A 25,258-nucleotide genomic window follows, 5' to 3' on the forward strand; every position below is an offset into this window, starting at 1 on the left:
TTTTACTTTTTAAACATTATTTAATTTCAATTTAAGCCTCACATTATGTATAGTGATAGCAAGGGACAATTTCTTGCCATTGTTGGAGAAGCTTCACACAGTATTGCACAGAAATGACATGTTACATATTAGAATAACTGAATTACATATTTCTTGCTACATTTTCTGCTTTCAACAAGGTAACATGACCAAACTTTCTACAGAGTAATGATTGACATTTCAAGTCACTCTTTTGTAAAAACAATTAAATACCAAAACTCACACAAACCCCCTTCAACACTCTTTACTGACGTATGCATATTTTTGTGCTCTTTCTAACACTTACACAATATAAATCCAGAATCAATGTTATTTAAAAAAATTGTTTACATGTCACTTAGTGAATAAAAAAAACATCAGCTGAAATAACACTGACTACAAAAAAAAGTTATCTAAGTTGCACAACCCGGGTAAAATATTTATTAAAGTAAAACTGCATAATGGCTCATAGTTGCAGAGGAGTTACTTCCAACGGCTTCATTTGCAACATGGTTTGAATTTGCATCATCTTATCCCTGATTTTTGGAAATGGCCCCTAACTGCTGTTTCTCCAGCACAAAGTGGATGAGTTTCTTCACCCAGGAGGACCGAGGGTTTAGGCACACCTTCTCCCCGCTCGACAGTCCAGCTCTGGTTAGGGAAAAGGCAACAAATTAGAAACAGGATTTTATTTTATTTACACTAAGATAATGAGTACCAGAGAAACCACACCTATTCCCAAATTTCTGAGAAAAAACCCCAAACAACCAAAGATCTGTATGATTTTCTGCAGATCTACCCACCCAATGATCCTGCCTCAAATGTAGGGTGATTTTATTTGTGTAGCACCGTTTAACAACAATCCATGGTATCGTCAAAGCTTGAGAGTATACGGGGAATCTTCATGTACGAGGCAAGGCCTAATGGCTGAGACCTTTGACCCTTCAGGCTGCGTAGCATTAAAAACTAACTGATTCGAAATTAATATTACTATATGGGCCCATGAACACTTTAGAAAACCTTTGTCTGTACGCAGATAAATACAGTTTCTTGCTGCATCTGCAAATGCAAGATCAGACTCTACCATGCAAAGTGAAAGCCATTTATCAACAACAACCCGAAATGCCACTGACTTCTCTGAGCATGAGCTCATCTGAGATGAACTGACAGCGGAAAAGTGTGCTGTGGTCTGACGAGTCCACATTTCATATTGTTTTTGGAAATCATGGACGTTGTGTCCTCTGGGCTAAAGAGGAAAAGGACCATCCAGATTGTTACCAATGCAAAGTTCAAAAGCCAGCAGCTGTGACTGACTTGTTCACCTGTGAAGGCAACATCAGTACTGAAAGGTGCATACAGGTTTTAGAGCAACATATGCTGCCATCCAGACAAAATCTTTTTTCAGGGACATCCCTGCTTACTGCAGCAAGACAATGAACATTGTGCAGGTTCCAGCAGCATGGCCGTGTACTAAACGAGTGCAGATACCCAACTGGCCTACCTGCACACCAGACTTGTCTCCCATTGCAAATGTGTGGTGCATTATGAAGCACAATAAACAATAATAGTGACCCCGACTGTTGAGCAACCGAAATCATATATTGTACAAAAAAAACCGTCAATAATTTCTATCTAGTCTCATTCTACAATATTAATCAATATTAATATATAATCGTTATATTGCCCAGATTAAGATTAACTGTTTAATTATCCATTATGTAAATTTTATCTAAAAAAATTTATCTACAAATATTGATTGACAGATTGTTTGTAATGGAGAAGCTAAGTCCGTGATATTTTAACTAATATTTGTGTCTAAAATAAACAAAATTGACATATCCTTTCAAAAAAGAAGTGTTTGCTCAGCAAGAATACTTTGTCGAAGTTCCTAAAACTACTAAATTTACCATACCAATGACACAACCTTAGTGCCCTACAGCCATAGTTATATATCAACGTCAATATCACTGGGACAAAATAATTAATCGAAAGATATTATACTGGGCAACCTCTGAGTAACTGTGATAGCCATTTTTACAAATTCCTGTAGTTCTGTAAACCAAACAAATTATTATTAAAAGAACTCTGCAGATTAATTAACATATAAATACTCATTACTTTCTTCTTTTTTATAATATACATTTTTGGTAAAATTAGTTTGACCCTTGCCGACTTTATTAAACAGTCCTTGATATGAGAGCACTTACATGACTTCCATATCCGGGCAGTGGGGCCCTTCAGGGACGAGCTTGATGCTCCTCAGGTTGTCCGGAGGGATGATCCTCGACTCCACCTGAAGGCAGCGACAGTGTGTGTTGTAGTCCCTGCTGATCGGCGGCATTCCTGTCATCAACAGAGTGACATTCAGTCAGACTTAAACCACAAGAAGCGGATAAACAAACCACTTAAGCTCCTCAATCTTGGCAGAGATTTCCTAAATCACTTCAACAGACATTGCTTTAGTTGCACCTTTTTGAAAGGTCAGGGCATGCAGATGGTTTCAATTTGGCCGTAAGTGTCCTTTTAAGCTTGTGCAACTTGACTCTTATCAGAAAATGTGTTCGCTCACAGAAATTTACCTAATGTTTTTTGACATTAGCGGTTGAGCAGTTGCATACCTTGTGTTTTGCAATCTTGTCAACTCAAACATTTAACAGCATGGAGAGTTTTCCAACAAATGACAGTGAAAGAACAAAATCTAATTTGTCAAAATTTGCCTGAAATCATGACCTACGCCTCCTACATTGATTGCAATGTCGCTGAAACCTCAGCTTCCTTGTTTCATTTCACTGGGAGTGCCACGTTGCCTCATCATAATGTCTGTGTGGTTATTATTCCATGAATCAAATGGTGACACTTTCTAACAGCGGGGCTCTTCTCACGTCAGTCCTGCCATTGTGACATTTCTAAAGGGCACTTCTCCCTTTTTTTGAACAGCCACCTTCCTGCTGTTTGCAAGCAAAAACATAGACAATTAAGAATTTTCTATTCTATTTCTAATCTATAATAATATACAGGTTTAACACTCATTTATACTTAAACGAACATCATGCCTACACTTTGTTTTTAAGTAATCTTTAGTAATTTACAACAGGTCTATACGTAAGTACAATTTTAAGGTACTTTATTTCTATTTTATGGTACTTTATACTTCTACTTCACTTCATTTCAGAAGGAAATATCACACCTTTAACTCCATTAGTTACCTAACAGTCATAGTTATTTTGCACATTAATTACAATCTCGCTGATGATGATGCATTTTAAAGGGACAGTTCACCCCCAAATCAAAGATATGTATTCTTCCTCATACTTATGCTTAGTTGTATTTCCTTTAAAAAACTTCTTACAGATCGAAGCATTAGTAGAATTACTCAATATTACAGTACATAACAATAAAAGACTGGAAAAGCAACCCATTCTGCTAAATTATTTTACTTTTAATAATTCAAGATGACACATAGGTATCATCATTTCTGTGATGATACTTCTGTACTTTCAGTTTTACTTGCAGTGGAGTAATTTTATGCTTTGGTTTATGCTTATTTTCCTCAACTAACATATCTTAATACTCCATCTACCTCCTGTTATATAATTTTTGTATAGTATTGCAACAAAGGCTTTTCAGATCGGCACTAACAACACAATGAGAATGTCGACAATAACAAAAGGAGACATGACAAGTTGATTGTTAAAAACCAGAAGAGAAAATAGAAACCAAACCTGCCTGAAATGCTGGAAATAAAAAAATCTTGCTGCAACATGCTTATGAAAGCAATAATTTAAGTGCTTAATGTTTGTTTAAATGGGCTGCAAAAACATAAGCAGAATGATGTATTATTTAATGTAATTTTGCAATACAGTGTGGAATGTTTTCTATGCTTCAAGAGGGAACATTTAAGATAAGGAAATGTCAAGGGATTCAATCATGCCTTAAAATAAAGCACATTGCAGAGTGTCCCTGATCAGTGCAGTGGATCGCACTTGCATGAATTTATTTCCTTGCTCTTGACTATGACAGCACGTTTATGTTCCTGTTAAAGTGCTGTTTCTAGGTTGATGACTATCTGCTTTGGAATGAGAACTACCAATCTGCAGAAAACACATCAGTATCTGCACTTATTCATCTGCTCCGAAGAACCCACTTCAACCTGTCATCCAAACTCTTGAGGTTTAACATCAGACTCACAGGAATATTTTCTCACACAGAAACTATCACAGTGTGTCGTCATGCTCTTACCGTAAACGAGGGCCAACAGGGTCCCGAACATGAGCAGGATGCAGAGCTTCATCTTGTTTATGCTGGTGAAGATCAGACTGATATCAAACAGCTTCTGCCACCGTTTTTATACATTGTGCTCTCTGGTGTTTGTACACACTGCGATCATGTGCTCCTCACGGACTCGGCTGCGGGAAATTGAGAAAACCCCCCAGTTTGTAATTGTGTGTATGCATGTTGGTTTCACTTTGGTGCATTCACATGTGCAGCAGAAGGCAGTCATGGGACGGTGAGTTCAGGGACAGACGAGAGGCCCCGTTGAGGTTACGACGCGGCGTGTTCGGGGTTGGCGGCCAGATAAATGAGTCACACAGACAAAATGTGTCTGTCTGGATGACCAACGGATTCATTTTTCTTCTGCTTATCATAGATCTGCACAAGTATTCAACTCTGTTTCCCCTCTCTGCCTCTGAAAGAGGAAAATGACGATCATCGGACATTATAGCGTAAACAAAAACAATATGACCCGAGGAAACTGCACATATGATACTGTTATTTTCTGCCCTCGGGGCTTGTTCTGACCCTGTACATACAGCACAAGAAAGTCACTGTGTGAACCAGTTCATCTCTGTTTCTTACACAGATTCATTTTTTTTTTAACTTTGTTTATGTTACTTTATGTCATTGAAGTATTTTTGTTTGGCTGTTATTCTAGAAAACTTTTTGTCGGTTTAGGGAAGAAGGGCGGGCGATTAACAATCTATATTTTCATGTATGCAATGGCTAAAATAACTGTAAGAAGTTTGAAATTCACAGTAACAATCTCTCAAAAGCATAATCACTCAACTCAGCAGTTCCCCTCAGCTCCGAAGAGCATTTTAGCTTCTTTCAGCATGTTGTTTTAGTATTTGGGCTGTATCTGTCCTGTTTTAGTGACTCTCACAGTTCTCATCGACTTCAGTTGTGGCTGTTTTTTTAAAAATTGTTTTTTAAATAGAATTTTTTTAAACAACAGCAACAAAACATATATACACAACCCAAAAAAGTAACCCAAATCAACAACAGAAGCTTTTTTATAAGCTTATTAATTTAAAAAAAAGCTTTTTTAAGGGCTGTTTGTGAGAAAACACCCTAAGACAGCAACCAATTTGTGAACATTGTGGCACATTCAGCTGCTGAGGAGACAGATATTTCCCTCAGGAGTTGGTGGAAACCAAAACAGAGCAAAAAAAGTAATAAATATTTGACTCACATGCATCGGGTTGCTGGAAGCACGACACCAATCACACTGGACCTGTAAAAAAACAAATTATTACAAACACGTTACAACTTCATAAGGCCACAATATGCCAAATGAATGTGTGTGTGAGGTTTAGCTTGTTGTGCAATGAAATAATTAATGCAACTTTAAATTTCTTACACTTGTTTGTCTTCTTACACTACCAAATTGTTGTTTTGACACAGTTTCAATTAGCATTTTGTAAAAATACCCCAAATGTTTATCCTGCACACGAGAATGAAAATGAAACAAAAATGAAACATTTCAGTTCAGTTTTTCTTATCACATGTCATGTTTCTTTTTTTGTTTACTTTTTATTTTTATTTTTTCACAATGTTTAATACTTTCATTTCAGTTTTATTCACAGTTATACCTATAATGACTATGTATAATGAATAACTGGGCCTAGATGAAAGAAACTACTGTAAACTTAAGTATACGTTGTGAAAATAAAGTAAACATTCATTGACTACAAGATAAACATTACACAAGCTGTGCAGCCACAAAAACACTTATCAGGAAAACGTATCTATATTTACTTGATGATATAAAACTTATGAAGCCATTTGAAGATGAAACAAAACAGCACTTTGTAAGCATTAACCACCATATTTCCACCAAGTGTTTTTTTGTTGTAAACTGATTTATTTACACTGAAGACAGATTTGTATACATCTCTGTCTCAATTTGCCAGAATGTTGAAATTTCGTATCTTCTACCCTTTTCTGTTCACAGAGGTAAAATGTGTAGTTGACAAGGATGACAGCTAAAATCATCTTTTTGATGACACAGCACTTTCAGACTGGGCTTGAGAAATATTACTCCTTATGATTTAAGACATGTGTCTTTATCAGACGTTCGGGTAAAAATATGTGGGATAAGAGTGGGTCATCATGCGAAGCCTCAAGGCCACATGACTGACTGGAAGACATGAAATGATGCATTACAGTATGATTTTGCAAAATTTTCATCTTTTGAAAAAACAACCTTAAAGGCACTTTTTTGTTTTTAAAAAATATGTTTGGTTTTTTTTTTGTAATTTTCTTATTCATACACATGTATACATACACTTATTGTATTAAATATGTAGATATGTGTCTCATCAACCAAAGCACACACTGTGGCATAAGTGTACAAACAAAACAAAAGCAAAAACAACTCTAATTATAATTAAGGACATTTCATCAAACTACAACACAAAACTTTGTTTAAATTCCTCAAGAAAAGGTTTAAAAAAAACTGACGCATTCAAGATCATATATATAGTCAAGTAAAAACTTAAAAAAGTGAATAAATAAAAAGAGCTCCCTGGGGTTTTACAAAAGTAAAAGTTCCTCTCAAGCTGACACTTTCTTCGCACTTTTTCATTAGTTAATTTTATTGGCGAGCATTAAAATAAAATGTTTATACAGATAATCAGCAAATTCCAAATATGGGCCCCAGTACTCGGCCAGGCTGATAATCTGTCGACCCTACTTTTCAAATATATCCTGCCTTCCTTTTCTTTCATACGTCACAATAAAAATAAACAAAATCAGCATTTGCTACAGCCTGTGTGCAACACTTTGTTTCCAAACACATTGTAATCAACCTTTTTGGCATGCAGAAGGCCCATATCTACCATTACTCATTCACTCTTGGCGTACTTGTGGTCTTTTGGATTAAGTCCTAGAATTAAAAAAGGAAAAAGGAGATAACACTTTGTATTGCTTTTTTAACCTCCTCCCAAAAGACTTCCTGTGTTGCCACACACAGTGAAATAGTGTCCCCTTGACCTCAGTGCATTTTGTACATAAGTCTTGAATTCTTTGAGAAGATTTCAAATAGGATTTTACCACCCAAAACACAAAATGACTATAATACCATAATGTACAAATGTTTTAGTTTAACATAGATTCCAGTTTATACTGTTGCTGTTGCATTAACTGTCGAAAAAGAGGGTGTCAGTGATGATAGATTTGTCACTTCTATTTCTTCTCATAAAGAAACACAGAAATAAAAACGTCTGAATATCTACAGTAATACACATTTTTTACATATATACTTTTAGCCACGTTAGCAGCGTGGCTCTATGGATGGCAATATCAATCTGTCGGTCCATCACTTTGGTCCAGACTCAAATATTTTCATAAACTGTGGCTTGATTGCCGTTAAGTTTTGAACAGACATTCATACTCCCCAGAGGGTGGATCCTAATATCTTTGGGTGATCACCTGATTTTTCCTCCAGCGCGACCAGCAGGTTATTTGTGTTTCTGAGTGAATTTTCCTTGACAAATGATGATATTTGGTCCACATATTCTCCTCCAGATGAGCTACAATCATCTGGTTTGTCAGTTTGAATTTTGGTCTAAATTTTAATTACGATAAACTGAACATATTCTAATGACCATATGTTTTTTTAAATTTACTTTGGTATATTATTTAATTTATCTCCTGATGATTCTTACTATGTGTTCAGGCTCTCTGTATTTTAAATGTGGTCAGTTTTATTGTAAACTACTTTGTAACTGTGTTTTGAAAGGTCCTTTAAATTTTTTTTCTTATTATCATACACCTCAACCTTAGTCTGTATGTAGCAGATACTGATAACAACGCAGTCATCTAGAGGATGTCGTTGCTAGAAACCATTTCACTAACTGTTATTAACTGGACGTTGGGTGTTTATTTGAAATAAAATGCCAAAATGTCATTTATTAAAAACAACCCCCACATTTAATGCAGTTCTGTTGCTTTTCATCAACAGTTTTACTTCAAAAGTCAGTATAGTACATTATGATTTCAGTACTACAAAGCCACATTTACAGTATGAAGTATACAAACATAAATACACCTTTATTTGGAATAAAAAAAAAAAACAGAAATCCTTCAAATTACACAAACAAGTTATCCTTAAATATATGAACCACAATCAAAAACACAGCTCACATTTAACGCCATTTTCATCGCTATTGCTGACCATCACATTAATAATCTGCCATCCTAAATTACTTTACAAACAATGCTTCTGCAAAGAGTCTGACAGACAAATAAGGGAATAACAGTGTGGACGTTTATGATAAAATCACAGTCTAAAACTCAATCTTAAGGCAGTACTTTAGGCTGGAAATATACCAGTCTCATCAGTATACATTATACACATCACACACATTCACCCAGATGAATATTCTGGGTGCAGACACTTTCATGACTTCACAAACTGTCTCCTAAATGTGCCCGTGCTCAGTGATGGCTGCAGGAGTACTACTGGTGTGCAAGCTCAAAACAAGAGAAGTGAAGAAATCTTGCTTGTTTGAACCATTTGTGTTTGCTTTGTGAGAAACAAGCAGGAGCTACAACAACCATCCCCTGACTTTGGGAAGGTGTACAAGTTGGATATCTCAGTTGTAATGATTATGAACATTTTAAGGCAATGTTGACGACGTTGTGGCAGAGACTGAATCTGATGCTGTGACTAAGACTGTGTCTGAGACGGTGGCTGAGACGGTGTCTGAGACGGTGTCTGAGACGGTGGCTGACACTTTGGCTGACACTGTGTCTGTCTTGGTCCTGGAGTTTTTTGCATTCATCCTTTCAGCGAGTAACTTCTTCTTCTGCCTGTAAAGAAAGAAAATAAAGTTCAGCCTTTTGCATTACAGTCCTCTGAAACAGTGGTTTTCTTCCATCTTTATTGTGGCTTGTGACTGCTTGTAACTTGATTTTGTGTGTATTTTGACAAACGTAATTCAATGCTCATAATTCACATAAGCAGCCTTTTTAGCCTTTCACGAAAAGAGCCTACATCACCCACACCTCATTATAGAATTCACAGGTTTTTCTTATTTTTTTCTAGAGTCCTGAAGAGGTAAATCTATCTGGTAGTACACCAGAAAAATGGCCTAGATTAGAAAAAAGTCTGGGGAAAAAAAACGTTGCATAACTGAGTTGTTTTTTTTTAAGTTTACCATTCTTTTAATCATTTTATAACTCTTCAAATTTATTTAGCAACCCGTTAAGGGCACCCAAGTGCTTATTACAGGGTTCCTACAGCTTTAAGCAAATTAGATTTTCAAGTTTTAAACACCACTCAGAATAAAAGTTAAGACCAATTTTACATTAATCAGAATTGGAGGGGAAAAAATGAACCAATCAGTTAGGTGGGGTTAAATAATAAATAATTAACTACGCAATAACATATCATGATCGCTTGCCTTGTGGCGGAGACTAGAGTAGAACGAAAGTGGGAGGTATTTGGCATTGTTGGCAAGTTTTCTTAGTGATTTTGTGTTTCTCACTCTGCATACGTTTATCTATTGCCTTAATTTCCATCATGCCAATTTTGAAAACTTTTTGCAATAAAATACACCAAGTCAAACTCTGACTGTTAATTTGAGAGGCATTAGGTCAATTAATTAAAAAAAGTAATCAATTATTTTGAGATTTTACAATGCAACATGAGAAAGATTAATAACATCCTTCTTTCCACGTCTTAGAACTTTTGAAAGATTAATTTAACACATTTAATACAGATTAAGGCCTTTTTTAATTTTTATATCATTGAATTTAATGCTTTTGAATACTTTTTAAGGATCTGTGGGAACTGTGTATAAGGAGCATATTTTCCTTTTGTATCAGCTGCTTCTACTCAAGCAGCTGCAGGATAAATGACCTACTACTCCCTCCTACTGTCTTTCACACACACTGACATTAATGAAGACCTGATGTACAAACATCACACTTTGGAGCTACAACGTGACTGCTGGGCCCCTTCGCTTGCAGAAAAACTTGAAATTGCGCAACCCTTGCATGCACTACTGTGCATTTTATTTGGCAAGCTTTCTCCCAGCTTATTGCATCATCATTGTGCTGAACAGTGTCAAGAAAAGCTTGCATTCAGACTCACATTTTTATCGTTCGCAGGAGTGCTTGGGTGTAATTTGTGTTTGGGTCAAGACAGGATGAGGTCCCATCTTTCAGCATGATACTGTAGGAGAAAAAGAAGCTTTAATGCACAGTTTTTTTCTGAAAGCATACTGACACTGAGAAATAAACATTAATCAACACAGATTTACAAAAATAATTCATATGTGGTCTATTTGTTGATTTCTGCAGACACTTACATGACCTCTTTCTTGTTGCAGTATGGACGAGGGTTGTACTCCCTGAAGTCAGCAACTTGAGCGAGCTTTACAGACCTGCTTGTTTTTAAACACCGACAGTTCACAACTGCTGGAAAAAATGAAACCAGCAGTGTAAATAATCTGTGGAGAAGCAACATATTAACCCTTTCATATTTTTCTTATGTTTTGCACAAAATAAGTAACAGAGTAAGATGTTTTTTTAGTCAGAGTTTGGCTCATCTAAAGCCTCTTAAATGCAAAATAAAAGCTTTAGAAAATCCAATAAATGAGAACTTACTTTGTGAAGTGCAGTTGGCAATGCAGGTCAGGAGGATGATGCACTGGTATGCAGTATTCATCGTGACTTTAATGGTTGAAAGTACTGAGTGATCTGACAAAAGGGTCCTGCAGAATCCCTGTATAAGATATGAGTCTCAAACTGCAGTGATATTCTCTCCTCAGATTTGAAGAATCTCCCCGCGCCGAGTGTCTCCTGAACCCCATGTCCTCTGCACCTCCTTTTTATACTCTCGCAGTAATGAGGACACATTTTTCCTGAGAAGTGGTTGCAACTTTTTTTCCCCACACTTTGAAATGCGTCCAGTCTTCCTTGGAATTGGCCTGAATTGTGAGATCACTTTTCAGTTCCTTTAAAAAAAACAATCCTGAAGTTGAGTCATGCTGGTCCTCCGAGCTGATATGTTCTTCATCAGAGCTGCAGATTTTAAATCCTTTGTGCACACCTAATAAGTCCTATGCTTGATCCTGTAAAACGGTTTTCCTTGTAAATCTTTTCAGTCTTCCTCCACTCTATTTATTCAGAAATTTCCTAATGTTAAAAGTCATTCTCATTTCACATACTATTATTATTATTTTTAACTGTTACTTAGCGTTTAGATAATAAAGCACCAACTCCCCCTGTGCTTACTGATGGTCTGAAATATTTGCCTTGGAACAGGAGTTGGAAAAAAAAGACTTGCATGCTTGGCATGTTTGCAGAGGCTGAAAATAATGGAAAGTTTTTAATGTCCTTCAGGAATCTGCCAGTCAAAAAAAATCCTCATGGCTTCCATGGAATTTGAAATGTTTGCAGATGTGATTATTCCAAATCCAACAAATAGTTTCTTAGTAGTGATCTGGCATTTTATGGCACTTTCAGAGTAATTTGCCTTTCATTGTTTTATTTAAATGCATGTGCAGTATATTATTGCACCATACTCTGTCATTAAAAAGCCCAGCTAGGGACAAACTATAATGTGGTATTAATCTGGTTTGTGATTATATATATCTTCTTTAAAAGAAAGCATAATTCAAATACTACTGTTTAGCAATATGTGGAGGTAATAAGATATGGGTTTTATCTAGCAGTAATTAAGAATTAATGCTGTTATAGTCAGTTTTATACAATTTAATTTAATTGATTATACTTGTTTTTTTTATGTTAGGTTTGTTACGACATTCAGTGGTAATCAAAACGTAGTCAGAGGTAGGACATTAACGATGCATAGACCCTGTAAGTCATTGACACATGGCACTCATTATTCTGGCCAAATTTTTTGGCATGGCCATCCTTTAACTTGCCTTTGTCACCTCTGACCCTTGATCTTACAGCTTACATCACTTCACCCATCCTTTGACTCACAACTTACATTTTAAACTTGATTTTAAACCAACTGAAATGATCTTTGCACCTCTTGTGTGCACTTTTGCTATATTGGTGGTGATTTTTATGTTAAAAGTCTCAAATCATTTAGTAACTGATTTTACATTTTATCTTTTTACTCCTTTCTTATCCTTTACTATTTTTTAATATTTTATTGCTCTGTAAAGCACTTTGCATTACCCTGTTGTATGAAATGTGCCACGCCTTTTCCCTCAAGTACAACATAACAGGCAGAGGCAACACAGAGATCTTTTTTTTATGGATAAAAATTAATTAACCTTGCGAAATCTTGTATGACTTATGAGAAAAAAAGGAAGAACAGACTTCCAGATTACTGTCAGAGATGTGTTTAGTAATTCGCAACCAATGAAAGAGGAGTTGCTGGACAGATTTCTGTCTGTGATGTTGCAAGCCAGTGAAGATGTCAGCCAGGAGGCATGTGATCTAACAATCACATCAGTTGCTTCATCTTTGCTCAGGATGGGATTAATCAGTTTCACTCAGACACAAACGTTTGAAATGATTTTTTGGTATGCTTTGGGAGTTAGCATGTACAGAAACTATGAGAACAAAACCCAGGTTCAAAGTTGCTAGAATTTTCTTTTAGCGAAGCAGTTCAGCATTCATTTGGTAAACATGCTTATTCACTTTCTTGCAAAGAGTTAAATGAGAAAATTGATACCACAGCTTTCAGCTGACTGCAATTTAGAATCCATCTTCAAGTTCTTGCTCCACCAAAACCACATTTCACCATGACACAAACAACATCAGTACTGCCCAGATGTTGTTGCGCCTGGTAAACATTAAAAGCAATAATAAAATAAAATGTTGCTGGTTGCTTGATTTCAGTTCTAGTTTCTGTAGGAGTCAGCATGAAAAGGGAGTATAACAATCATAAGGAACGTCCCTAAAGAGAGAGGAGGCATCCCATGATTGATGTACGCCTCAATGTCTTTGCTTATCATTACTTTATACTGATGTCACGGTCCCACCTAACAAATATATTCTCAGTAAATCCACATAAGAACTTAAATATGCAGTAGGGTTGTGACGGTGTGAGACAGGAAATATCATGGTGGCACGATATTACAGATTTAATATTATTATCAGTAACCAAAAACCCTAAAGGAATGAAAAACATTTTCTTTTTTTAGTTAAAGAAAAGTTTTATTACAATAATTAAAACTTGAAAATATTCTTTTAGGTAAAGGAATTTGTAAAAAGTTTGAAAATAACTAAAATAAAGGTGAAAATCTTTGTCCTGTCACTCCTCTTCAATACCGTACATAAGTAAATGAACAGTAAAAAGTATACCTTGAAACTGGCATAGTTCTGCAACCCTAATATGCACTTGGTTTCTAAGGGCAGATTAGCACAGGGAAGTGGGACAACAGGGGCCTCAAACAGCACCTAACTACTCCTCTGGTAGGTCCATGTGCTGCCAAATTTATAACCTCACATGTAGTCAGCCTTGTTTTTCCCAAAGTGCTGCTCTGGTTCAGCCAAGTTGACAACTTCATTCCCTCTCTTGAACTTGTGCTGCAAGTTGCACTTTCTCCTAGGAAATATTGCATTGTATATGAGTTGCCCTATGGCCCTCCAAAGTCGGAATTACGAGTGGGAAAATGGGAAGTTTCGATGTTACCCAAGTTGCGTGTGACGTTTCAGGGCAGCAGAAATGGCAGAAAGAATGGAAACAGTGTCAACAATTGATGGCAAAAAAACATATATTTCATCACTTTGCTCCCAGTATCATTTACTTTTAGTAGTTCCACGTTTCAGTATCTGCATCTATAAGCAAACTTTTAACTATAAAGCAGCAGCTCTTGTGTGTTTGTTACATCACTGTCAAGCATCTCAGAGTGGATAAGCGTAATAGTGGACTGAGCTTGTATTGCTTCAGAGGAACAAAGGTCCAATGAACATTATCTGTCAACACTGTGCTGGCGCCAGCTTTTACGAGAAGTAACATGCTCCTCTTTGTGGGAAACATCACAACAGCAGACCACCCGTTCCTTTTTCAACCCCCAGTTTTTTGCACACCACTCATTTTTTAATCTCAACATGAGCTCCCTGTTGCTCGTTGCATCCAGTTCAGTAACATGCTTCTAGCTTAGAGGGCACTGACAACAACTGTTCTTCCCACCTCAAAGACATTGTCAAACAAAACTCTTAAGCAACCAGTGCCATTTTCTGCCTCAACTGGGTGCCCCGAAGACTTGTCGTTAAGCCTCACCTCTGCTCTGGTATGAATCCTGTCACAGTCTGCCACAGTCCGAAAAAAACCCTTTCAGACTTTCCTCAACATCCTAGGATAGCACTTACTAATGTATCCTTTCCTAAAACTGTCAAAACACACAAACAACCTCAAAGCACTGGTGCAACACTGATCTTGAGCAAAAATCGTCATTGTTGACCTTTGTAACAGCATGTGTGACAAAATGATCTTGAGGATCCACTCATGGCATTTTTTCTAGAGAATGTCACACAGTACGTTTACATGACGTTAGAAAATGTTAAATTATTGTTTTAGTCCAACTAAGACTGGATGTTTAAAATACAGTCGTCATAAATGCAAAAAAAATTAAATAAATAAATAAAAAATAAAAAGTAAGGACTGAGGGGGGACTACTGTTTTGAATTTTGGTTTAAGTGAGGGACATTAGCTTTTGGTATTTATTTTAAATTTCACCCAAGTCACACCCAAGTAACCCCCCTCCTCTGATAAATAAAGTTCAGGCCCATAACATTGGCACAGGAGCTAAACATACCAAATACTGAAAAACTGGTTAAACACATGAAGACAGACTAACACACAAATGTAAAAAAAAAACAAACAAAAAAAACATGAGGAACCGCAATTTTCCTCAGATCATAATTAGTGCAATTACCTGGACATAATCTGTTTATTTTCTTCTGTACACGTTTTACTGGGCTGTTAAAATCACTTTATGAAATTGTAAAGGTTTACTGTTTTTGGCAGCTGAGAGCTGCTGCTTTATTGTGATCAGAGCATTAGTAGTTTTTGGTCTAAGTAGGACATCTGCTGGTTTGGCTGCAGCAGTGCTGTAAGATTTCAGTTTTGCACCAGAGCTTCTTGTAGTCTATGATGTTAAATCACGACACATGACATTAGGGAACTATCATCACTAAACCAATGATGTTGGGAGATGTCATTTCTGTCTGTCTCTCCTCTCATTTCTTCTCATTTCTATACTAATTTCTATGGAATAAAGGCCTGAAATGTTTGAAATAAACAAAAAACAAGTTGTGCTATGGTCATTATTGGTGGAATAATTATCTTTATGTGACCATTACATATAAAGACATAATTATCTCAACCCCATCATCAACTCAATCATCATTAATAAATCATGCTTCATGTACAACAAGACTAACCAGTGGATGCTCTATTTACAGCTAGACTTTTGTGGGTTTTTTTTTGGATGTGTGCATTAACAAGCAACCAATATAAATATCCGAGGAAGTAAATGAAAAAAAAAATGTTCTCAGTACATTGAAATGAAACTGAAACAAAACACTTCAGAGCTCACTTTTCTATGAGAAGCTGGGTGATGCACAGCTGCTATACTACAATAAAAACTTCCTAAAAGTTCAGAATTTGATGTAAAATTGATGAATATCTGCACCTGGGAAACCAGGGAAAACTACATAAAGCTGGTCATGAACCATGACTCATGTCAGTGGGTGTGTCCGTTTGCCAATGTATAACCACGGGCAAATAAACAGGGAAAAAAAAGATAAACGAAAGTGAAACTAAATTAGGGCATTTCACGTAACACTGTTCACTCAAGAGGTACGGTGGCATATTCAGAGGTGCTGTACTTAATTAATGTTTTGAAGAACTGAAGGTAAAATGGAAGAATACCAGCATCTGCTGTACTTTGAGGCAAAAGATCTGACAGACAGAGAGAAGGAGAAAATCAGGAGGTACTTCCTGAAAAGACGAGACTCTGGGGGAGGTGAATGTGGGCTCGTTGAAAAGGTTGGAGGCAACATCTTTAAAATATCTTTCAAGGACAAAGAAGGTAAGTTAAAATATGTAATATGTAGAAAAGTCTTCCTCTTTCTGTCTTCTTGTTTAAATGTTTGGGACCTTGTATTTTGTTGTTTTACAGACCAAGAAAGAGTTTTGCGGAGGAAGTCTCACACCATCTCCCTCCCTAGCGGAGAGCTACGTCTGACAGTGAGCCGAACAGATTCACCACAGACCCCTGATCAGCCATCCACCAGTCAATCACAGGTGAGCAAACGCCGTTCTGGAGGCTTTTACCGGTTATATAATGACTGCAAACACTGAGTCACAAATATCTGAGCCAAATGAAGTAGTTGAACCAGTTTAGAGGCCATTCTGGCTACATTGTACATCTGATCATTAAAACTGTTGTGAATATCATGGTGAACACAACTTTAATATATTTTTGTAGTTTATGGACTCTATAAACATTACTATAAATGAACTCATTTAGGTTTGGGAATAGACACTAGGTCAGAGAGTTGGTTTATGATTGAGGATTAATAGGTTAAAACAGAGCAGGGGTGGAACTAGACAAGCATTTGCTTCTTCCTACCCCTTTTCAAACAGTAAACGTAAAATGTATGTTGCTTCTTGAAAATCTCCTTTAAATGTTCACCATTATTCTGTTTGTATATTTTGATATGCATAGTTTTTCACTCATGAATATTATTTATTATGTTCAAAATAAAGTATATTTAATCTATTCATTTGAAATGTAAAAAAATGTCATCTATACACAGGGTTCCCGCACATTTTCATGGGCAAAAATTCCCAAACTTTTCCATGACTTTTCAAGACTTTCCACCCATAATAAATTTTCCATTTTGGAAAAGCATGCACTAATGTCTGCGGCACTTTCTGGCCTGGTTACAGTACTTTTCGAGTGCCCCATTAGAAATGCCGCTAAACTACGTCATGCATGTAACCTAAAGGAGATGTCTTGGTTGATATGAGTCATGGAAAATGTGAATACAGCACATGTTTTCAGACTGTATCAAGCAGTAAAGAATGTGAGTTAACTTTCCTTACTTGACATTGCATGTCCTTAAATATTGAGCATCGCAAAGTCAATATACCTTGGTGGACAAATATTACAGTTATGTTATGTCAACAGCTAACTTACATAAAATAAATTTATGTTACATTAGGTGGAAGGTTAAGATTACGGTGACAATTTACTTAATTACAAACAACAAAATTCCAGGATTTTTCCAAAACTTTCAACACTTTTTACTGATACCATGACTTTTGCAGGCCTGGAAAATGAGACTGTGAGATTCAATGAACTTTCCAGGTTTTTACATGACTGTGGGGACCCTGTATACAATACACAGGTTTTTTTTAACAAGGCTACACTGAATCCAGTCCGCAGCAGGGTGGATAGCCTGCTGAGTAGTCTCCATATATGTTCAAGTCTACATGTCTATTACTTGAAAATGCATGTAGACTTCACCTATGGACTGTACTCAGCAGGCTATTCCCCCTGCTGCGGACTGGATTCAGTGCACCTTCAGCCTTGTTAAAATATCTGCTCAATAAAGTGTATAGCAAACCTTCAAAATTAAATAAAAAAGAAGCAATTCAGCCTTCTTGTGTGCAGTAAATCTACTTAATTACTACTATAAATGAATTACTTTGTTTGTTACTGTTTTTCTTCTTTAGACATACACGAAAGAAAACTCAAAAGGCCTTGAGAAGATATTCAAGCCAGAAATTTTCCTCATGTATTTCCTGATAAACAACCCCAAAGTTCTTAAAGTCTTGCAGAACCAACTCTCATCTATCGGCTGCATGGTGAAGTTAGATTTCGAGAAGTCGTTGATGGTGGTTTGGGGGGATATTGAGAAGGGGCCTGGAGGAGCTTTTGGCACTGCAGAGAAATGGGAGATGCAGGTGGATCGAGTCTACAACAGCATTACTGAACGCTATCTCTGCTATCATGTGATGGACCCTAAAAAAGTCAAAATTTTACTGCAGGACATCTCCGTTATGGCCGACGATATCAAAGTGTACACAGAGGGTAGTTATGCCGTGGTTGTAGGAGAAGTTGAGGCTGTGAACGAGAGGATCGCCCTCCTGGAAAAGAGTGTGCCAACCCAGAAAGAAATACCAGTTGTGGAGAAGCGGTTTCAACTGGTAGAGGATGAGTTTAGTCGGGATATGTGTACACTTCATCCAGAAGTTAAAGTCTTCATAGGCAGTGGCAGGGTCATCTTAGAGGGCCCTGACGCAGAGGTGCAGTCAGGAGCTTATAAACTGGATGAACTGATCAAAAAGGTCAAAGAAAAGAGAGTTAAGCTCAGCACGGCTTTGATGAACTTCATAACATCCAGCGGTGCCATGTCGAAGTACCAAGCTCGCTTCCGGCAGATCTTCAGAAGTCCCGTTTCTCTTGAGGTGGGGTCAGACCTTGTCTTTGTCAGTTTATCCTCTGATGCCTTAAATGAGGCGGAAATGGTGCTGCAAAGAGACCTGATTCTGGTCAATGTGCCGCTGCAGGAGGCTGCATCTTCAGATCTAGACAGAGTGAAGGAACTCCTCAACAAAGCCAAAAACGAGGCAAACAGTCGAGAGCTCAGAGTGGACGTGAGCTTCATCCCAGGACTCAGCGGAGCCACAGCTACAGATGTACAACTTGTGGGCTACAGCAAAAATGTGAACAAGCTCAAAGAGGTTTTGAATGACTACCAGATGAACCAGGCCATTACTCAAGAAACACTGCAACTACGTCCTGAACTGCTCGACTGTATTGATAAAATCACAGACATGATTGGCATGAAGAAGACCAAGGTGACGCTACGAGCCTCATCCTTTCCGTACCCCTGTGTGCTTGTGTCTGGTCACAACTGTCAAGTCCAAGAGGCCGTGCAGGCCCTAAGTGCAGCTCTAGCCAGTCTAAAGTCAGAAACATTGGTTCTAGACGGCCCAGGGGCCCTACAGTACTTCCAAGCAGAGGGTAAATTGAGCAAAGAGCTGGTAGAGAGCTCCTGTCAGGTTATTATCAGGGAAAAACAACGTGTGCACTCCCCAGATTTGGAAAGTAAACCCCAAAGCACCAGCAGCCTCTTCACCAGCAGCTCCGCATGCTGGCCCACCCCGCCTTCAAGAGTGTGGCAGAAAACTTTAGGAGGCACACCAATCACTAAAATCAATCTGGAGATCAGGCTTGGCAGTTTGGAGGATGAGCAGGTTTGAATTTCTATTCTCCTTTACATAAAATAAATACAGCGTTGATGCAGCCACTCACACTGATTCACACTGACTCACATCACTCACACATTTCCACAGGTGAACGTGTTGGTGGCGCCCATGCTCAACAAGCAGCTGAATTCTTCTAAAATTGGTAAATGCCTGCTACATAAAGCCGGGAGTGCAATCAAGTTAAAGTTCGACTCTGCGGCAGCAAATTGTACCGTCGTCCCCGGTGATGTTCTGCAGGTTGATGCGCCTCCATTTCTGGGATGCTCAAAACTCTTCTTCATTGAGTGCATGCCGTGGGATGGAGTCCTGGGTCAGAGTGTGAAGGTAAAGTGAAGAACTTGGTGGACTTTAAAGTGTTGGATAGAAAACACCATGGTCCAGGGCAGGGTCCAAAATTAACACCTGCAATGCACCAACTGCATTGCATATTTAGTTTGCTGAATAAATGTTGGATGGCCTTCTGCCACACTGCTGGGTAAAAGTTTGTGCGTATAAAATACAAAAAAACAGCGGCCAGAGCTAACAGCTCACAGGAACTGCGGTGAGTAACATTATGATGTATTCAAGCTCTATTCAGAAAAAAAGATGACTATTGAGTAAATTACAGTTATTAATACAGTTGTTTGAAGGGGAAATTTGTTGATGTTTTCACAGCAATATGAAACAGATATAAGAGATATGGCGGCACAAAGGGGTAAATGATGATAATAAAGATGATTAAAAATATCTGTATCTGCAATAGGTCAAATTGTTATTTCAAACATCAGTATCAGCTCAGAGTTTCACAGTTACTACCATGCTCCATGGTAGCATATGTCAACACATTTTAGAGAGATGTCCAATGCAGGGGTAACTTCAAACTAAGAAGATATATATTTTTTGGGTCGCAGGCACTTGGCAATGGGCTGAAGAAGTGTGTGGACCTCTGTGTACAGCAGCGTTTGAGCTCAGTGGCTTTTCCAATTATTGGACCGGGAATAATTTTAAATTACCCGCTGACAGAAGCCATCCAAGTGTTAACTGAGAGCATTATCCAGTTTGGATTATCAGCATCATCTGGGTCTCTCGCCACCATCCATGTCGTCATTAAACCGGGCTATCCTGACTCTGAAGAGGTGACTATCAACACTTGAACTGCTCTGTAAGATGTGTGCATGCATGATTTATTCATGAAGAAAATGTTTAATGCTGGTGTTTTTATTTACAGTGCTACCACAAGGTCTACAGGCATCTCAGCTCAAATATGAATCAAGGAGGTCAAGGTAAACGGTTTAGATTACTTTGAATAACTGTTGATTACAAATGCAGCGATTAACTTACATAATTTAAAACATTTTTCAAGTATTTATCAGTTCTAAATTTAGTATTTCACAATTGTCGATAATCACATATCACACACTTATGACAAATGTTGTGGGGCTTTTCCTCTCAGCAATCTTTGGATCCCTCACCAGTGATGTCGATGACATCAAAATGACAGTGGGAAGTGGGGTGAAACTACAGCTGGTGTTGGGTGCCATGACAAATGAGACAACTGACGCCGTGGTAAACTCGACCGACTTCCAGAATTATAATTATGGTGAGTGAAAGCTGAGGATGCCTAAAAACGGCAGGATACTATATGACTTCAATGACTTTTCATTTATCTCAACATGATCTATGCGATGGATAGGAACACAATATATGCTTCCAAGATGACGCATCGTAATGATCTTTGTGATCACATGACTTAAGTGCCAACATGAATTTGTCATTTGTGTTTTTTGGTCATGTTTCATTAACTATTGCACTGATTACCAAAAAAATAACAAATATTATCATGCATGTCCCTTAACAAACTGTAAGTCTGCTGATTCCTTAAGTTTTCAACAGGTGTCATCATCCGATCAAAAATTCTAATTTGTTCAATATCAGTAGCAGCAGCAGATAATCTAATCAGAATCAGAAATGTTATCGATAGGGGGAAACTGTGGTTTTCTTACAGTCATTCTGATGCTGAGCATTGAGAATTATTCAGGTATAAATAAGTACAAGCACTAAGTATGTAAAAATATAAAGTAATAATGACAAAATAATGAGCACTAGTATGTAAATACTTATAATGTGCTGAGTGTGTAAAAATTTAAAACAAGGTGCCTTATGCTACAATACAATGTATAATACTAGTATGTAAAGTTGGAAATAGAACATGCAACAATGTACAACACAATTGTACATAAGTAAGAAGAAAAATAACTATATATATATATATATATATATATATATATATATATAAAAATATGTGTAGCATGTTAAATATAGCCTATAGTTGGAAGAATATTGCATATGTGAATAACTGCACAGAGGATTTCTGTACCTGAATTACTGCTCCCAGTTTTTAACAGTTAAAACAGTGTAAAATAATTATTGAACCTTTGAAATAGAATAAATTATGGGATTATACGTGGAGATGCGTGAATTAAGTCCATATGTTTGAGTCAGTGTCAGTACACACAGCAATACAACACCACAGCTCTGCAGACCAAATCACCTTTTTTAAAGAGTCAGAAGCTACATAAAACATATAACACAAAACGAGGCTCACAACATTATTACCATCATCAAAGCAGCAACATGACAGTTTAAATACTCCTGCGATTAAACGTCCCGCATTCAAAACCTTGCTAACCTTAGATTTCAATGGGTTTTAACACCTAAGACTGATTCAAATTGAACATTTTGAGACTTTTAAAGGACTTGTGGACACACACTAACGAAACAATAAGACAATACACACTTTGTACAAACAATAACATTAATATCCTGACAGCTAAAAGAAATAAGTACTCACCGTTTACAGAAGAAAACGGTCGCAGCCTCAGAGCCCGGTGACGTTAGCTCGTCCTCCTCAGGTGTCTTCACTCTTTAACCGACATAAAGCACGAAAGTCTCCCTCACATGCAGCCGGTGTCATTAGTAATGTCCATGAGAGTCACAAAAGCTTGAAAAATGTCCGTGAAAACATCCAGAAAAACCTCAGTAACATCACCAATGGCGTCTGTTTGTTTTGTTTCCAACATGGCGCGCTGCCACGAAGTTTAGCAAATTTAAGTCATTTACTCCGTAATTATGACATTTTTCTGACTCACATTGAACCTCCTCCTTCACTCGTTTTAAGTGAACGACAAATCTATAACATGACAAACTAAAAAGCGTAAAAAAAAAAACCCCGTATATTTTTAAGCTAAACTGATAATTTAACGAACCGTACTCCCAAACTTGGCTCGCTGCCAACGTCCCAACGTCTCCCTCTGACGTAAGAGCTTTGAGGAGCCAATCAGAAGTCGACGTCAACTGCGGTCGATTATTTTCGGTTTTTGTTTTCATGAAATTACTACTATTATGTGCATTTAAATATAAACCCATCTTGTTATATTCTTACTCATACAAATCGTTTATTAAAATATATTTTTTAAATTGGAGGACATTTTTAGGGATGCACGTTATTTTATTTTTTTGCCCATATTTTAAGAAAAAATTAATTTGTTTCGAAATTATTTATAAATAATTTTAGTGTTATATACTTAATTATTGCAACTTGTTTTTTGTTGTTGTTGCTTTTACATTTTTTTAATTGAATTTTAAAGTGTTAATCAGCTTACTTAATAATTTAAACCTATACTCTAAATAACTAAACAAACAGTATACACAAAATCAAATATCTGCAATCATTATTTGCACAAAAAAGAGGAAGAAAAACTAGTTAAGATATTTAGATATTGATCTACAGTGTCCACTTTTTTCCCACCTAGAGTATATTTTAAAAGTAAAGCTGAGGGCTGGTTTGAGGGCCACAATTAGCCCACAGGCATAGTGTGTAGTACTGTGGAGTAGTTTAATCCATTATAACACATAATAATTGAATATGTTAGTTGTTGTATATTTTGTATTAAATATCTTAATATGCAAAATGGCTGGTAACTATTGTTGTCAAATAAATGTTGGAGAGTAAAACGTAGGCTCAAATATTTCCCTGTAAACTTTTAAGTAGAGGTATAAAGGAGCATTAAATGAAAATACTCAACAGAAAATACAGTACTTGAGTAAATGTATTAGGTAACATTTCACCATTATAATCTTTATCCTACAGACGGTGTTTGCAGAGACATCTTGACAGTTGCTGGACCGCAGGTGGAGGCTGATCTTAAAAAAGGTGAGAAAAAAAGATGATCATCTAGACATTATCAGGCGACACACACTTACAGATTCTTCCTCATCTTGTCTTTGTTACTTTGTGTTTAGCGAGACAGAACCGAGGAGACATTTTTGTAACCGGACCTGGATTTTTCCCATGTAAAGCCATTTTACACGTCTGTGGGAAGAAGGATGCTCTCGTCATCGAACAACTGGTGTGTCGCATCATTGAACACTGTGAACTGTACGAGTTAAAGTCCGTCGCCATTCCTGCTCTCAGTGCCGGTAGGTCTTATGCGAGAATATCTACATGTTCAATTAATAAAATAAAAACAAAAAAAAACTTGAACACAGGAAGCAACCAAGAAGAGACTCAAAATGACCAAAAAATGTTCTTTTTAAACTATGTGAGACAAAATGACCTAAAAACAGACAAATATACCTCAAAGAGACACAAACTGACCCTTAAGGGGCACAAAATGACTACTAAGAAATGCAGAGAAACGCACATAAACAACACAAATATAGATAAAAGAGACAATAACTGGCCTTTAAAGAGACACAAAATAACAACAAGGACATACAAAAGAACTACAGAGACACAAAAAGACTCAAAAAGTTACACAAGTACACCTCAAACAGACAAAAAAAAAACAAAAAGTCAAAAATTTACCCCTACAAGACACAAAGAGACACAAAATGACCACAAAGACATGCAAAGGAACTATGAAAACACACAAAATGACTGTAAAGACATGCAAGGGAGCTACAAAGAGGCAGAAAAGGACTACAAGGAGACATAATGACCAAAAAAATGAAAAAAAAAAGACAAATATACATCAGAGACACAAAATAACTACAAAGATATGCAAAGGAACCAAGAGGCCAAATATGGCTCCAAGGAGACACAAAACAACAGACATACAAAGAATCTACAGAAAGAAACTACAAAGACACGAAATGACCGCAAAGAGACAAAAAATATCAAAAGACACAAATTTACATCAAACAGGCACAAAAGGACTACAAAGAGAAACAAAACAACTAAGAAAGTCACAAATATAGGCTAACCCGAAGAGATATGAACCTACTACAAAGAGACACAAATCTCCCAAATTGACCTTTAAGAGACACAAAATGTAAACAAAGACACACAAAAAGATGCAAAGAAACTACAGAGACACAAAATTACCCCAAAAAGAAGTAAAACAACAACACCAAAAAACCCAGCATGAAGTGTGTGTCTTGCTCAGATGTAGGAGACTTGGTAGGGTCTTTTGTGTCTCTGTCCCCAGGGGCCCACTGTCTCATAGTCGGCTCATGTTTTTGCAGGAATCGGTGGGTTGGACCCTGGTGTTGTAGCAGGTGCCATCCTCAGAGGGGTCAACGCCGCCACGTCCGCTCCTCTTCGCTGTCTCACTGACATCCGCCTCGTCCTGTTTAAGATCGACGTCTTTTTGGCCTTTAAAAAGGAAGCGACGCAGATGTTTCCAGCTGCTGTGACCAACAGAGGTGATCCACCAACAGAGAAATGTCTCTTTTTAATCAGACCTTATTTTCGTGGACATT

At 37.2% G+C, this 25,258-nt stretch overlaps 3 protein-coding genes across 5 annotated transcripts in view; 1 reads left to right on the plus strand and 2 right to left on the minus strand.

Annotated features, from left to right (window-relative positions):
• On the minus strand, positions 1 to 22,642 carry LOC121962226 (interleukin-8). Of its 2 annotated transcripts, none has more exons than XM_088073795.1 (5): positions 22,347 to 22,642; positions 5,489 to 5,530; positions 4,258 to 4,319; positions 2,226 to 2,361; positions 1 to 669 (listed from the first exon to the last, which is right to left on the minus strand). In XM_088073795.1, exons 3-5 carry the CDS (start codon positions 4,307 to 4,309, stop codon positions 549 to 551), a joined length of 309 nt encoding a protein of 102 aa, XP_087929921.1. In that variant the 5' UTR covers positions 4,310 to 4,319; positions 5,489 to 5,530; positions 22,347 to 22,642; the 3' UTR covers positions 1 to 548. The 2 variants fall into 2 exon arrangements, with proteins under 2 accessions (XP_087929921.1, XP_087929920.1); XM_088073794.1 differs by having other exon boundaries at positions 4,258 to 4,424.
• Positions 8,207 to 11,363, minus strand: LOC121962286 (uncharacterized). Of its 2 annotated transcripts, none has more exons than XM_042512521.2 (4): positions 10,912 to 11,363; positions 10,614 to 10,719; positions 10,397 to 10,477; positions 8,207 to 9,111 (listed from the first exon to the last, which is right to left on the minus strand). In XM_042512521.2, exons 1-4 carry the CDS (start codon positions 10,970 to 10,972, stop codon positions 8,919 to 8,921), a joined length of 441 nt encoding a protein of 146 aa, XP_042368455.2. In that variant the 5' UTR covers positions 10,973 to 11,363; the 3' UTR covers positions 8,207 to 8,918. The 2 variants fall into 2 exon arrangements, with proteins under 2 accessions (XP_042368455.2, XP_042368454.2); XM_042512520.2 differs by having other exon boundaries at positions 10,614 to 10,722; positions 10,912 to 11,358.
• The window catches only part of LOC121938540 (protein mono-ADP-ribosyltransferase PARP14-like), a 16,236-nt gene continuing 5,418 nt past the window's right edge, over positions 14,441 to 25,258 (plus strand). Inside the window, exons 1-10 of the mRNA XM_088073791.1 lie at positions 14,441 to 16,325; positions 16,416 to 16,540; positions 17,978 to 19,504; positions 19,604 to 19,840; positions 20,407 to 20,631; positions 20,724 to 20,778; positions 20,949 to 21,095; positions 23,646 to 23,708; positions 23,798 to 23,974; positions 25,022 to 25,201. Coding sequence (XP_087929917.1) covers positions 16,154 to 16,325; positions 16,416 to 16,540; positions 17,978 to 19,504; positions 19,604 to 19,840; positions 20,407 to 20,631; positions 20,724 to 20,778; positions 20,949 to 21,095; positions 23,646 to 23,708; positions 23,798 to 23,974; positions 25,022 to 25,201 — 2,908 coding nt within the window. The 5' untranslated portion in view covers positions 14,441 to 16,153. The remainder of the gene's footprint in view (positions 16,326 to 16,415; positions 16,541 to 17,977; positions 19,505 to 19,603; positions 19,841 to 20,406; positions 20,632 to 20,723; positions 20,779 to 20,948; positions 21,096 to 23,645; positions 23,709 to 23,797; positions 23,975 to 25,021; positions 25,202 to 25,258) is intronic.

The sequence above is a fragment of the Plectropomus leopardus genome, chromosome 23 (genome assembly GCF_026936395.1).
Source record: "Plectropomus leopardus strain MGB_pleo_1.0 chromosome 23, ASM2693639v1, whole genome shotgun sequence".
Lineage (NCBI taxonomy): Eukaryota > Metazoa > Chordata > Actinopteri > Perciformes > Serranidae > Plectropomus > Plectropomus leopardus.

What these genes read in the sequence shown, in the direction of transcription:
- LOC121962286 (XM_042512520.2), bottom strand. Translation starts at nt 10,972, where the DNA reads ATGAATACTGCATACCAGTGCATCATCCTCCTGACCTGCATTGCCAAC. An exon ending in TGCAACAAGAAAGAGGTCAT is followed by an intron (nt 10,478 to 10,613) that starts GTAAGTGTCTGC and finishes TTTCTCCTACAG; the next exon opens with TATCATGCTGAAAGATGGGA. An exon ending in CTCCTGCGAACGATAAAAAT is followed by an intron (nt 9,112 to 10,396) that starts GTGAGTCTGAAT and finishes CTTTCTTTACAG; the next exon opens with GCAGAAGAAGAAGTTACTCG.
- LOC121962226 (XM_088073795.1), bottom strand. Translation starts at nt 4,309, where the DNA reads ATGAAGCTCTGCATCCTGCTCATGTTCGGGACCCTGTTGGCCCTCGTT. An exon ending in CCTGTTGGCCCTCGTTTACG is followed by an intron (nt 2,362 to 4,257) that starts GTAAGAGCATGA and finishes TGTTGATGACAG; the next exon opens with GAATGCCGCCGATCAGCAGG. An exon ending in TGCCCGGATATGGAAGTCAT is followed by an intron (nt 670 to 2,225) that starts GTAAGTGCTCTC and finishes TTCCCTAACCAG; the next exon opens with AGCTGGACTGTCGAGCGGGG.